We start from the raw sequence: 15212 nt of genomic DNA on the forward strand, positions 1-15212 counted from the left end.
ATGTTTCACATTTTAAAAGTCAATAAATATTCCTTTTTTACCTGGGTATACAATTTTAAATCTTTATTTCATTTTTAAAAAGTAAATTGTGTGTGCACACGTCTCTCTCTCTCTCTCTCTCTCTCTCTCTCTCTCTCTCTCTCTCTCTCTCTCTCTCTGTGTGTGTGTGTGTGTGTGTGTGTGTGTGTGTGTGTGTATGTGACACATGTGGAAGTCAGAACACAATGTGGGGCAGTAACTTCCCTCCTTCAAACATGTGAGTCCTTGTGAACAAACTGAGTTGGTCAGGATTGGTGGCGATAGCCTTGACTCAGTGAAGCATAACCTTGCCAGCCCAGAATACTTTCTTACAGTATGAAAAGACTTTTCAAGGAGAATCATTCAAGGAGATAGATTTTTTTAAAAGAAGAATCAAGTTAAGGTCTCTAAAATAATGAAACACACATCAACTAAAAGATTTACCAGCATGTACTCCGTATGTACCATTGACTTGATACTTAACAGTGGAATATTAGAGACCATTTAGTAATTACAGGGGTTTTAGAATAACAGAGGAGAGTAAATGATTATCTCTTCCATCTGAATGCACATTATTTTAAAGTGCTTCTGCAAACCATGGTGAGCTATGGAAAGATACTTATAACATTAAGTAAATGCCTTATCAGAGTGAAAAGCCTAAAGTATATTTGTGTAAACGTTTCATTTTAATGTGATTAAGTCCATGCGATTGAAATGAGATTGTTGGAAAAATTAAATGAAGTAGCTGAAAGTGCTTTATAAATTTTATAATTCATAAAAATAAATAAATATAATGCAATCGTGGCAGCACCATATTATTTGGGTGACAACTCTGGGAAGCAGGAAGGGCCAAAGCTTTAGTTACTTACTTCTTTACCATTTACCAACTAGGCTCTTTAGGAAAGCTACCGCTCTTTTCAGCTACAAAATGATAAAGGCACGTAAAATGGGACTATATTTATGTTCAAATGAAGCAGAGTGACTTTGTTAATGTGGTACACTAGTGGACTTTACCACTTACTTTTCACATGAAACTGAAGAAGTCAGAATCCTGTAAGGTGTCTGAATGTTCTCTAGGCACCTCCAAGGAAATGTTAGTGGAGCTCTGTTAACACATGTCCACCATCCTACTCATCTACAGCCTTATGTGTTGGCTCTGTTAGTTTCTTTAAATTGTTATAAATTCCTGAACAAAAATTCCACTTATCCAAACACAAGCCAAAATTATAAAAGCAATATAACTTACCTGAAAAATTGACATTAATACACTTCCTGGTAGACACAGGCCATAAATCACAAAGCAACTATTCAAACCAAGTGGAAGTCATGCCTATCCTTACAGTTGTTATAACTTATAAAGAAAGGATTTACAAAAGCATGCAACTATGACTAATTTGGGGATATCCTAATTTAAATTGTTCTCTAACACTATATATATCATTTTATTTTCTATATTATTTATAAACTTTTTTATTAAACTCATGCTCATGGCCAAAGGAAAGTTTTATAATACAAATCACCCAAAGCAATACAGAAAGAATCTTAGATTTCTAAAAACAAATACACTTACATATAATGAGATAAAACTATATAATCAAAATTATACAATAAATTGAGATCAGACAAGCATTTTGAGACCTAAATTCACCAAGTAAATGATCATTTTCCTACTAATGAAAATGGACTTTAGAATACTAAAAGTAATCAAAACTAAATGAGATACTCTTTCAAATTTAAAATTTTTTAAATTTAAAATGTTTAAAATTCTTGTGGTAAAACAACAGATTAAATTACATGAACTAGTCATTCAAGCCACCATAGTACTTGAACAAACTTTTAGAACTTATGACTCTCATATACCCGCTCTCCCATTATTCTTCAGATCTAAGACACCAGGAAAAGTGTGACCTCCTGTCGATAGGAACAACCCACTGCAGGATTGTTTCTCGTGGAAAAAGGACATTTCTCTTGCATTGCTTTCAGACCTAATTGGTTACAAGGAAAACCAAAGGCCATTGCACAATGCTTAAAGGCTTTTTAAAATACCAAAGCTATTGTTAAAATCCACCACTTATTGTAAAATGTAGAGGAACAAGAAAGCATATACCTCATAAAATGATGTATGTTCTGTGATGTGGAAATGTGTCCCACAGAAAACCACAAGTTAGTGAAATTTACGAGAGATATTCATACAAAGGTATGGTATTCATAATTATTTTTACAGACAAGATTTGTACAAAGTAATCAAACACATATTTCAAAATGGAGTGAATAAATTACTTTGTAAAAAAAAGATGAAGTTTGAGAAAGGAGGCAGGGAAGAACTCTTTATAAAACATAGAAAAGATACAAAGCATTAAAACAACTTGTACCTCGGATGATACCGGAGACTGTGGTGACATATGAGCATTATCACTCTCTTGCTAAAATATAAAAATAAAAACATGAAAGATGAAATTACAATACACAATGATGATTTTCACATACAAAAGGACAATGGAAAATTGTTTCAATCAACGGTCAAAGTAGAAATTGGCAATGTACAACCTAGCACCTTGCCACTTAAATGTTGTTGGTAAACCACAGTACAGGCATCCCTGGAATTTGTTAGACATACACAATCCCTGGCCCCAACTAACAATGAATCAGATTCTATGTAAGATCTCCTAGTGATTTATAAGAATTTTAAAGACTCAAAAGTACAATCTAGACACAATAGGTAAGATGTATTACCCCCAAGACACATCAATGAAGACTAGCAAAAGATCATCATGATAACAAGAAACTAACTGGAAGATTATGTGTATTAGTGTAAATAGAGAAATACTTACAAATTTAATTGAATAAAAACAAATAAATGGTTCACGGTCTATGAATGAATATTCTCATGACAACAAAATGAAAAAAATCCTGATATTTAACTTAGAAAATGAATACCACATAAAACATGTCTTCATCTGACAAATGATTATTGGCAACCGACAATATCAGCTACTGTTCTAGATACTAAGAGTAAGGAAGTTTGGTGAAATATCATCCTTAAAGAATGTCTCAGTCTAGAGGGAAGACAGACTCACGGGCACAGTTAATATAGCATTCTCAGTATATGTATGGCTCAATAGGAATCACGGAAAAACTGTAGAGGAAAGGAAGGGGTGGTGAAAAACTGTTTCTTGAGAATGTAAAAAGTCCAAAAAAGCCAGGTAAAGTAAAAAGATAAGAACAAAGACACAGAAGCATAAATTAAAAAAAAAAAAAAGATGACTGTAAAGCAGCTCTGAATTCTAAAGAGTAAAAAAGTGAAAAGAGGGCCGTTGTGAGTTTATGCTGATATGGTTACCAGGGCCTTGATCCAAAAGGACTGAGAATTTACCTTTTAAGGCATAGGGTGAAACTGAATGTTTCTAAGCAAAGGAACGGCCTTATTGTACTTGTATTCTGAAAGCAGTGCGAGAATGGGCTAGAGGGTGAGGGAGACATTTCAGTTGCTAAAGTGCTTGTAGTATAAGCATAGGGACCTGAATTGGGATAGCCAGTATCCACATACAATGACAAACTTGATGAGAAGGCACAGAGAAGTGCATCCTTTGAGCTCAAAGATCAACAATTCTAGCTAAGCCTGTGAGCTTTCGATTCAGTAAGAGGTTGAAAAGGACTGAGGAAGACACTGGAAGTTGACAAAGGATGCACCAGCATGCATGTGTGGCACACACACACTAGATAGATAGATAGATAGATAGATAGATAGATAGATAGATAGGTAGGTAGATAAATAGATAAGTAGATAGATAGATCGATAAATGATAAAAAAGATAGATATAAAAGTCAGATAGACAGAGATAATATAAATACAGAAAGGGAAGGAAGCTGCTGTAGTATTCCAAGCAAGAAATACTAAAGACCTATGCCAAGGAAGCAAAGAAGGAAAAGAAAGTGGTGTAGACAAAATATTTCAGTGCTCCAAAATACACAAGTGGATCAGTAGGTTTTTATAATTGATAGACATTCAAACAAGTGGGAGGAAATTGACTATGAGGAGGCAGCGAGAACAGCCAAGGGGAACCTCTAGCGTAAAGTTCAAAGAATGTTTTCAGAGTTCAAGTGGTCTCAGTGGTAACTGCACAACTTGGTCATTAGGATGCAAAAGCATCTGCAGGCAAATGGTTTCAACTCTTCTGTATTTAAACGTTACTTACAAACATAGCAAGTGGGCCAGGTTCCATTCTGGGCCACTTTGCCAACCTCTGCTTTGTCTAGAAGGGAGATGGTGATTTTTATAAAGGACTTACCAGATTTGCCTAGACAGTAAACTCAAATGGAAAATGTGTCATAGCACACACACACACACACACACACACACACACACACACACACACACACACACCAATTAAATCTAAATGTCTGTAGGTAAAATCCAGGTACCATGAGTCTTCAATATGCAGCCTAGTTTAAAAAGGCACTGCATAAATTGAAATTTTAAACATGTTTGAAGTGTGGAAAAAAGATGAACATGTTAAATTCTAGGTGAGCAAAAGACTCCAAGCATCTAAGGACACATTATTACAAAAGCTCAATGGTAAAGGATGGACTAGAGACATAAACTAGGAGCTACCATCAGGCATACTGATATTAGTCACCAAAAGTCTGAGCACTGACCAGCACATTAGAGTCCATACAGTGGGCTATGACATAAGGAGGAATAAAATGTAAGGGTCAAACAGATATTGGAAAATGCAACGGAAAGCCAGCAGCAGGTACATGGGAATTGACTGCAGTCATGAACAGCTAAATATTAGCAAACACACACACACACACACACACACACACACACACACACACACACACACACACACACCCCTACACAAAAACTGCCTTCACAATTTACCACATGATTGGAAATGATTGGAAGCTTTGGAAACATCTGTTTTACGGGGGAGGGGGGGAGGAGGGGTCCATAAATACTACTTGATAAGACATGGAAAGACAACAGCATTTGGATTAGGCAAAGGTAATTCATATAGATTACTTACTTACTTTTCCCAGTGTAATTTTATCTCCAAGAAATACATTTGTTTCCAGATGCCCTGCCAAATACTAAACATCAAATAAACTACCAATTTCCCCAACCACATAGACACAAAAGTTGGGGATTGCAGTGATGAAATGTTGTGAAGGAGGGGTGCTTAACCTGGAGCAACAGAAACATTTACAGTAATGTAAACTGTATAAATACAATTTTAAATTTAAAACCCTCAACAAGATCCGTGAAGAGTGTTGCTTAAAATTTTTAGATGGGTACAATCTCTCAACAGTGAAAGTGCTTTCCCCTAAAGTGGGACAACTTGACTCCAAGTTCAGTATCTGTAATACAAGGTGAAAGGAGAGAAAAGACTCCTACAATCTGTCCACTGACCTCCACATGCATGCCCTGAAACGCATACACTCACACCTGGGCATACACATGCACACAGTGCTAATACATCTTTGAAACATATAAACTCTATTGACTGCCATGCTGTTTGGAAAAGTGAAAGTGGAGAATGATAACGAATATAAAGTGATGGGTTACAGATCCAAGACAAAGAAACTGCTACAACTACTAGAAATTGTGTTCTAGAAAACAAAGGATTAACTTAGTAACTATATGACAAAGCTCACTTTTCATTATTATAGGAAACTCATGCTTTGGAAGAAAGAAAATGACGCAGGGCTGCTTTAATTCTTACTAATGCACCTAAATATAAAAAAGTAAAGAATTCAAATCCATATCACCCTTTGTCTCACCTCCTCATTTTCATTGCCACTTGAATTCTTCCTTGTTGATTTGTACTGCAAAACATTTTAAATGCATACATTATTTTTCCTTAAACACGTGCATTTTCATTCAAAATGACACATGAGGCTTCTTATTATATTGGTACTTTTATTAAATTATCTGATATTAAACTTAAGTAAGCAGTTAAACAGCCCTCCTAATCACACACACAATACTGTGAGTAAAATCCCAAACCCTCTAAAGACGTCAAATAGGATCTCCTTCCTGAGCCACACCCATTTCCCATTCTTTCAGGTTTGCAATCTAAGGTTTGTCTTAGAACAGCAGTTCTCAATCTGTGGGTTGAAACACATTTGAGGTCAAGTGACCCTTTTACAAGGGGCTAAATAGACAGACATCAGCATGTCAGATCTTTACACTGCAATTCCTAGCAGTAGCAAAATGACAGTTATGAAGTAGCCATGAAAATAATTTTAAGGTTGGTGGTCACCACAACATGAATTGTATTAAAGGGTCACAGCACTAGGAAAGTTCAACTTTTTTGGCAATCTCTCTTACACCTACCATTGTTCACATGGTTTGTAATTTCACTACACTAAGACAGTAGCAATTGTTTTAAAAAAAATTGGAGATGTGTTTCAGTGGTAGCATGCTTTCTACCTCCTATGAAATTCTGGGTTCAATCCTTGGCATCACAAAGAAGCATTCTACTGATTTCAGGCTTTAAAAGAATGAATTTTAAATGAATATATCAACTACACAATAATAGTAATAGTGCTAAGAGCTAACATTTAGATCTATCGCTTACAATCCAGTAGTAATGACTGAAATGCATTATATCTATTAAGAAGTTTACTCTTTTTAATAGTATAAGTACTTTCATCTCAATTTTACAGTGAAATATAGAGATAACATGTTCGACATAAAGAATTTGTATATGTGACAGAGTAATTCTTAGACTCAAGAGAATTTAGTGTGACAATCACTAGAATTCTTATTTTCAAATGCCTGACCAAAATGCATTGAATTTTTCTGCAAATCAGTGGTAGAACTAAACAGGTGATCACAGTAGTTCTATCTGAAAAACTACTAATTCTCAGATCATGTCCCAAACTTATTTGCCTGATATTCAGGGATCTATTTAATTGTCCCCTTTATGTGATTTGCTCTTCCATATCCCTTGGAAATAACTTAGCTAACATCTCAGTGACAAACCAAACTGTATTAGGAATTACAGATACAAGACATATGTTCCTCTACTGTATTTTTTAACTGTAACTAATGTACCATTAGTTCCATTTTATATCTTTCTTTTGTGTTGATGCTCCACAGCCTTAAGCAAACAAAGCAAGTGCTATCATCAATGAGCTACACTGCATCCCGATATTATATTTTCCTGACATCATAGGAATAATTTGATATTCAATTTTTTATGTAATGTCCTAACACTGACATCTTCTGACAGTTGAGAAGAACTACACATGTCCTTAAAACATTTCCCAGTGACTGAAGATTATGTTTATACACACTTTATCATGTATGAAAGAAATGAACATTTACTGAGTGATGGCTATATAATGATCATTTTATATACTGTACAATTTTACCTTTCAGCAACTTTGTAATATAATTGATACAGTTGAAGAAGCATATAAGCCTTAAAGACTAGAATATTGAATGAACAAATGATGCTTTTAAACGAAGGAACAGTTGACTACGATAAAGACTCCCTAATACCTCTATTAAGTTCACTTGAATTATGGAAAAATATTTTTAAAACAATGAAACTATACTAATGTTAGTGGGTGTCAGTTTATATCAAGCTATTCAAAGCACAAAGCAGCATCATTGGGAAGGCTCTGAACTCTAATCTCAAATATATGTTTAGCACACTACTCCACTTTCTAGGCCTTAATGTCCCTGTCTGCAAAATAGAAATGATAACTGCATTTATGTTAGTGAAGGTTTCTGAAGACTAAATGGGCTAGTAATATTTGTAAAAGTTTATGACAGTGTCTGGCACTTCATAATTCCAATACAAGTGCTTTGATAAATATAATCAGTATGGTTATGTTATAATTGGGATAAAGGAAATCAAAGAAATATCAACTACCTTTTGTTGCTTGCAATTACTACATCGTAAGTCAGTCATCAAGGTTCACCTATAAACATACTTGTATTCAGTGCTTCGGTTTGATTTTACGTAGAACTAAGGGAAACTAGAGATAAATGTCAGGATATTAACCTACTTGCAGAGCTGCAAAGAGTTCTGATGAAAGAGTTCTCATTGGAGTGCCCTGCCCTTTTCCTTCCCAAGTGTTTTTTCATATTGTACAATTAACCCAAAATCCAGTGGTTAAAAATAATCTTTAATTATTTGTTTAAAGTTGAAGGTGATTACATATTTGTTAAGGCATACACCATTTTTCTTTTGGTCATATGCTACTTTCAAACACACGTTGCTTTCCAATATATGGAAAGAGAAAAATATAAATTGAGAAACCAACTTCTGCTGAACACCAAAATAAAAAAAATCCATTTATTAGTGCCATGACATTGAAATAATGTGTAACTTAGCTGTGTACTACATGTTTAGAGAAAATAATTGTTATTTAATGAGAAGAGGTTTGGGGGTGGTATGGGACAACACAGTTTACTCTTCAGGGTGTAGGGACCAAGTTTGTACTGTTCATCTGCATCAATTCCAAGAGTAAATGCTGATTAATATTAAAAATTATTCTAAATTTTGGTGACAGTCCCCTGCAAATGCTCTAGTATTTTAATTTAGCTTTTTGTTTTGTTTTGTTTTTGTATTTAAATATATTTATTTATTAAAAAATTTTTTCATTTTACATATCAACCCCAGTTCCCCCCCTCGCCTTCTCCCACCTCCTCACCTCCTTCCCACTCTACCCCCATCCACTTCTCAGAGTTACTAAAAGAACATCTTAAGAAATCTATTGAACCATGTGTAGTGACACACACCTCAGAGGCAAGCAGATCTCTGTGAGTTGGTGCCAAGCCTGATCTACATAGAGAGTTGCAGGACAGCCAGACCTACAGAGTAAGACTCTCTCTCAAAAAAAAAAAAAAAAAACCCAAAGAACAAAAAGGGAAAAAAATCTACAAATGTAACAAGAAAATGGACCAGTCTTCAACTATTTATTTACATATTTAAACACTAACTGAAAATACTTCTGAACTATTTATTGAAACAAATCCAATGAAAATCTTTTTCTGAGAGTTAAGAACTCCTGAGTAAACTGGGAGTGCAGGAGTGGGGTGGGGTGGGGGAGTATAGGGGGATGAGAACATGGGAGAAGCATATGGTCAACTTGGGGAAGTCACAGAGAGGGAGAGCAATGAAAGAGATATCTTGATAGAGGGAGTCATTATGGGGTTAGGGAGAAACCTGGTGCTAGGGAAATCCCCAGGAATCCACAAGGTTGACCCCAGATTAAACTACTAGCAATAGTGGAGAGTGTGCCTGAGCTGGCCTTCCCCTGTAAACATATTGGTGACTACCCAGATTGTCATCATATAGCTTTCATTCCAGTGACTGATGGAAGAAGATGCAGAGATCCACAACCAAGCACCAGGCTGAGCTCCTGGAGTCCAGTTGAAGAGAGGGAGGAGGGAGTACATGAGCAAGGGGGGGGGGGGCAAGATGAAGATGGAGAAAACCATAGAGATAGCTGACTTGAGGTAGTGGGAGCTCAGGGACTCTGAACTGACAGCTGGGGTACCTGCATTGGACCAAACTAGAGAAAGTGGGAGACAGTTGTGTGGCTTGGTCTGTTTGTGGGGCCACTGGCAGTGGGACCAGAATTTATCCCTAGTGCATGAACTGGCTTTTTGGAACCCATTCCCTATGGAGGGATGCCTTGTTCAGTCTTGATGAAGGGGAGAGGGGCTTGGCACTGCCTCAACTTGATAGGCCAGACTTTGTTGATTCCCCATAGGAGGTCTTACCCTCTCAGAGGAGTGGATGAGGGGTGGGGTAGGAGGGAAGTGGAGGGCTAGTGAGAGAGGGGAGGGAGGAGAAACTGTGGGTGGTATGTAAAACGAAAAAAAAACCCTTTTAAATAAAAATAGAGAAAATCTTTTTCTGAGCCAGGCCTGGTTGTTCACTTCTGTAATCCCAGCTTATAGGAGACAGAGGCGGTGGTGGTGTTGGAGGCTAACCTAGGCTACATGGTGAAACCCTACCTCAAAACAAAAGACCACAGAATTGATTGCAACAATTTGCAATGTAACACACAAACATTCATCTTTCTTTTAACTATTTGAAAAATCATGGTGTATACTGATGTATTCTTAATTAATTTGAATTATTGAAATTTTGTGGCTATATTACATAGCATATCATTATCCTACACAGGAGGGCAATTAACATGAACACAGCTGTGACATTTAACTGAAGAGACACATCTTATTAATTTCAAAAAAAAGGTTAAGAATAAAATGACATAAGTATAAAACAAAATTTAAAATTTAATAAGGTACCTTGAAATATTCTTTTCTGATCTGCTTGCTCCGTCTCCTTTCTTCATTTTGCCAGATTATAGGCTGAGATTCTGGCCACTGTTGTTCAACTATTTGATCCTTCTGATTTTCTAATGGCTTTAATGAGAAAAGTTTTTTTTAGCTAACTAAACAAATGACAACAAAATAGTACATGTGTTATTAATTTTATTTCCTCTTACCTGCCATGCAAGGGGTGATAATGGAGAATTCCCTTCATCTGCTGAGACACTAAAAAATTAAAGATGCTTTAATATTTCTTAAGGAATTTTGAAATCCTTTTACATACTTTGAAAATGACAAATTTGTCTTTTCATTGTTTGAAGGCAGCAATGTAAGCAGTGTAAAGACTCCCCATACCTACATGTTTCACTTGATTGTGCTCCTTTGTAATTTTGTGTTGTTTTCTGCTGAGACTGGCTGGTGCTGTGTAGTTCTGGACGGCCTGGTACTCACTACTGTAAACAGCCCCCACGGACTACGATGGCAGGTATTAACCACCACATGGCTTACTAATATTATAGAAATTAAAGTTGATGAAACCAGCCAATAAGAGTGCCTGCTAACTATTGCTCCACAAGGAATAACAAAATGGGTTTATTTTATATTAGCCATATGCACAAGCCAACTCTATTTTATAGAGGCCAAAAGGAGTATAATATGTACTAATGTACAGTGAATAAACAGATTATAGAAAACAAGTTATCATTTTTTAAAATATCAAGTAATCGTATCAGTGTGAGTGAGCATGTAAAGGCACTAGCTTGCCAACAAGCCTGACAACCTGAGTTAGATCCCTGGGATTCACAAAGTGGAAGGGGAGACCCAAAACCCTGAATCCTTGAAAGCTGTCCCTGACATCCACACCTGTGCCATGGCATACATGCACATGCATATGCATGCACACACACATAATAAACAAACAAATAAATACATACATAAATTCCTTTGTCTAAATGCCAAAGAGTTCACAAGACAAACATGTTATGTTTCCTATTGAATTACTGATCCTGAGCTTCAGGCGTGACCTGAGTTCAACACTGACACGTGCCTCTTCTAGCTCCAAGGGATCCAACATCCTCTTCTGGCATCCATGGGCACACAAACACACAAACACATTCAAAAATTTTTAAAAATCTAAATGAGACAGGGGGAGAACGGGGGTAAAGCTGAGCATGGTGGCTCATACTGGTTGTCTCAGCACTCACAAGGCTGAGCTATCACCACGAGTTGGAGACTGACTGGTAAGGTAAAGGTCACCATGGGCCACAGAGTAAAGAGGAGGAAGAATAAGTAGAGGGAAAATAATAAAAATTTATAAGAGTACAAGAGACATCTCTATTCCCAGCAAGTAATAAAATATATACAAATATGAAAATACAGTAACACAGTTCCAGAATTTGAAGATTTTTCCCAGTGGAAGATAGAGTACAAAATTTTACTACAGCAACTTATGGTACAAATGACATTTAAATGAATGAAAATTGGAGATTATGTAACAAGTAATATATATAAACAAACAACTGAATGACTATTTGTAAAATATAGAAAGAAAGAAACAGCAGAAGGGAATGAGCAAGAAAAAGGACGAAGGATAGAAAGGAAGACAAATATCCTAGGTTCCTTACCTCTTATCAAATATAAAAATCTACCAATTAAACAACGCAGGAATCACAAACTTAGAGAATGATTTCAAAAACAAGATGCAAGACATATTTTGTGAACTTCATTCATAATGATGTGCTGATGGGCATCTAAATCTAAATAGTAGTGGAGTATTATTTTCTAGCAAAGTTCTTTGACCTAGATGCAGTTTATTTAGGACATAGATAACATGTATGTTCAATGTTCTCTTCAGTAAAGTGTGTAATTAATGTGTTGATTTACTTCTAGGATTCTTAATCATTCAACTTCTGTCATGAGAAATAAGCTGAAACAAACTGTGGAATGTGAAAAGAGGTATAAACATATATCATAGCCCTTATATTTGGTATTTTAAAATGAGACTTGAATAATTAGTAATTTTAGTAATTTTCTTCAAAAGGTGTTAAATGGATATATGATGCAGATATCATATAAATAGATAATTCGTACATCAAATATGTCACAACATGAGTTCAATTGAGTTTTCTATAAACTAACACCCCGATTCTGAATCTTTTTTCTTTATACTTGCAATTTGTCTTGATTCATTCACAAATGTATATCCTGTTGACAATACCACCAGGAATAATGTATTTCTTCATCACTGGTTATGGTTATTCTTTGTTATTGTTTGCATTTTAATTTCTTTTAATTGGGTTTTACTCAACTATTTGTTTAATGACCTAAGTTTGCAGATACAAATTTCAGAGAATTAGATGATCTGAAATATTTATTGTTCTTTGTGGTTTCAAATTTAAGGTTTGAATTCCTGGGTCAACCTTTGGGTAGTATAAATTTTCAAAGATAGAGGTACAGAAGCACACACTGAATGATCATATGTTAGATGCTGGATGTAGGTGCACTGTTCTTAGTTCTTCAAATGACTGTCTGATTCAATCATCACAATAAATTGGTGATATTGTTACTCTTGCTATCCTCATTTTACACACGAGCAAACTGAAACTCAGAAATAATCATAGCTAGCTCAAGATCACATTGTAAGTTGGAGAGTTAGGATCCAAATTCAGATTTGTCTTATTGTAGAACCTGAAGTCTTATACAGTAAAAAATAAGTTTACTTCAAACCCATGCATCTCACTGGCTATATTTCTGTAGAGAGTACAGATTTGTGTTTCCCAATGCACGTCTTCTCCTGTATCATCTGCCCCAGTGAATGTGCAAGTACTTATGTAGTCCCCCAATTCAGCAACCCTGGAAACACCTCACTGTTATGACTTCCTCCTAAATGGTCAATCATTCAAAATTAATATGGCCTTAATCCTCTTTCCATCCTCTCCATTTCTATTTTAGCTGTGTTGGTTCAGCTCCCATTGTTTTCCATCTAAGTGACTGGGACGGTCTTCACACATAACTCCTTTCTTTTCTGTATTATTAAAGAAGAGAGGTTGTAAAACTGAAATCTGACAATGCAACCCCTGTTTCTTATTTTCTAATGGGTATTAATACATTTTATGATGAAGGTTAAAATGTTGAGTTTGACCATAAAGTTGAGATGGGCTTCAACTTATCTTCAATCTCAGTTCAGAGCCTCATCTTTGCACTCTCTAGAGTGACAGCCTTTCAGTTTAGGAGCATAATTTTTTATTTATTTCTGCATGATTTCCTCTTTCTACATTCTGTATTGTGGTCTCCTTTTCATGTTGCCCATGTTTTTTCATTTCTCTGCATGCTCGCTTACAATTCAGTTCAATTCTGCATGGTAGTGGTGAGGTCTACATAGTAGACAGCATCACAGTGGTCAGAGTATTTATAGAAGAGGTCACATAGGAAGACAGAAGGATTTAATAATTAATTTCACTTTTAGTTTTTTTTTTATGTGATGCAACTTATTCTCATCAGAAGCAACTGGAGCTCCTAGAAAACTACATTAATCCCTTGCAAAGACAGTGACCATAGTGTCCTGTACTAAGCTCTACTCCTATAGCCTTCACCACTTCTACACCACCATGCTGAGCTTCAAGCTCTTAATTATTATGAACCTTGTGGGGAACACACTGTTTTCAAGGTATAGCATACCCTTCTTCTATATGTGCATATGAATACTTGCTTTTGTTTATGTATGTAGATGTGTGCATCGATACATACAACAGTGTTTATATATGGGAATGTGCATTGATACATACCACAGTGTTTACCTACAAATGTACATCAATATATATTATAGTTATATATTTATTCCAGTGTTTATATATAAGTTGTGCATTGTTATATACCACAGCATGGTGGAATTTGTTATTTACTTACCATTGCCACTTAGATGTATAGTATGTATAGTAGAAATGTCTGATTTTCAGAAATCATACTTCTATTCACTTTTGTTGCACACTAAAACGTGCTTTTTCCCCCCATTTCAGAAAGTGCTAACTCCATTCTTACTGTACAACAGCTTAAAAAGCTTCATCATCTCTTCGTCATTTTCTCTCAAACCCCTTAGCTAATGCATTGCCAAATTGTGTTGACTAGTGAGAATATTTCTATAATCTGATCACATCTTACCAACTCCACTTCTACCAACCTTGCTCTGTACCCACCCAACTGTGTGCAGGCATAAGGTGGCAAATATTCATTTCCTCCCAGAGTTTACCTGGGGAATGCAGTTTTGCCTTACTGTAGAGGCACTCAACAATTATTTTAGGTCAGATCAGCCTATACGCCTTTGTTTGTGAAGAAAAAAAAAACAGGAGTATATTTAATAGAAACTGTCCAAGTTTTGATAGTCAATAGGAGAGTAGAATGATATTCCAGTGTTCATAGAGGGTTCTGTGTGTAGTCCAATGTGGGTAGGATTATAGATTGTCAGGTGGCTTGTCCAGAGAGGTATGTGTATGCATAGTATGCTATGGGAAAGTGAAAGAGGTGGACTGGCAAGTACTTTATTAGAAGAGGTGTGCATGCTCTCTCTCTCTCTCTCTCTCTCTCTCTCTCTCTCTCTCTCTCTCTCTCTCTGTGTGTGTGTGTGTGTGTGTGTGTGTGTGTGTGTGTGTGTGTGTGTGCACAGATAGAGTCCCAGGTTGCTATTCTGTGTGTTTTCCTGCTTCATTATTCTACTATTGTGCAGACTATAGATGCCCTTTTTTCTTTGACTCCTAAATTCTCTTGGACTTGTAAATGTAGGGCTGTCTGGGCTCTGCCTTCATTCCTTCTCCCTGGTCTGTGGCAACATGGGCCAAGCATGACATTGTTATTTCATTTCCATTTCTAGGATTCTTTATTTACATTTAAAATCAAT

General features: G+C 36.0%; 1 protein-coding gene and 1 non-coding gene across 2 annotated transcripts in view; both read right to left on the reverse strand.

Annotated features, from left to right (window-relative positions):
* The window catches only part of Lrch2 (leucine rich repeats and calponin homology domain containing 2), a 102450-nt gene that overhangs the window by 13774 nt on the left and 73464 nt on the right, over positions 1–15212 (reverse strand). The window contains exons 11-14 of the mRNA XM_036175676.1: positions 10501–10549; positions 10301–10417; positions 5803–5847; positions 2391–2441 (exon numbers count right to left, since the gene is read on the reverse strand). Of these exons, the coding sequence (XP_036031569.1) occupies positions 2391–2441; positions 5803–5847; positions 10301–10417; positions 10501–10549 (262 nt within the window). The remainder of the gene's footprint in view (positions 1–2390; positions 2442–5802; positions 5848–10300; positions 10418–10500; positions 10550–15212) is intronic.
* On the reverse strand, positions 1918–2046 carry LOC118574912. Its single transcript, XR_004943788.1, has one exon. It is a non-coding gene; the product is annotated as a small nucleolar RNA SNORA35 (small nucleolar RNA).

The sequence above is a fragment of the Onychomys torridus genome, chromosome X (assembly GCF_903995425.1).
Source record: "Onychomys torridus chromosome X, mOncTor1.1, whole genome shotgun sequence".
NCBI classification, from domain to species: Eukaryota; Metazoa; Chordata; class Mammalia; order Rodentia; family Cricetidae; genus Onychomys; species Onychomys torridus.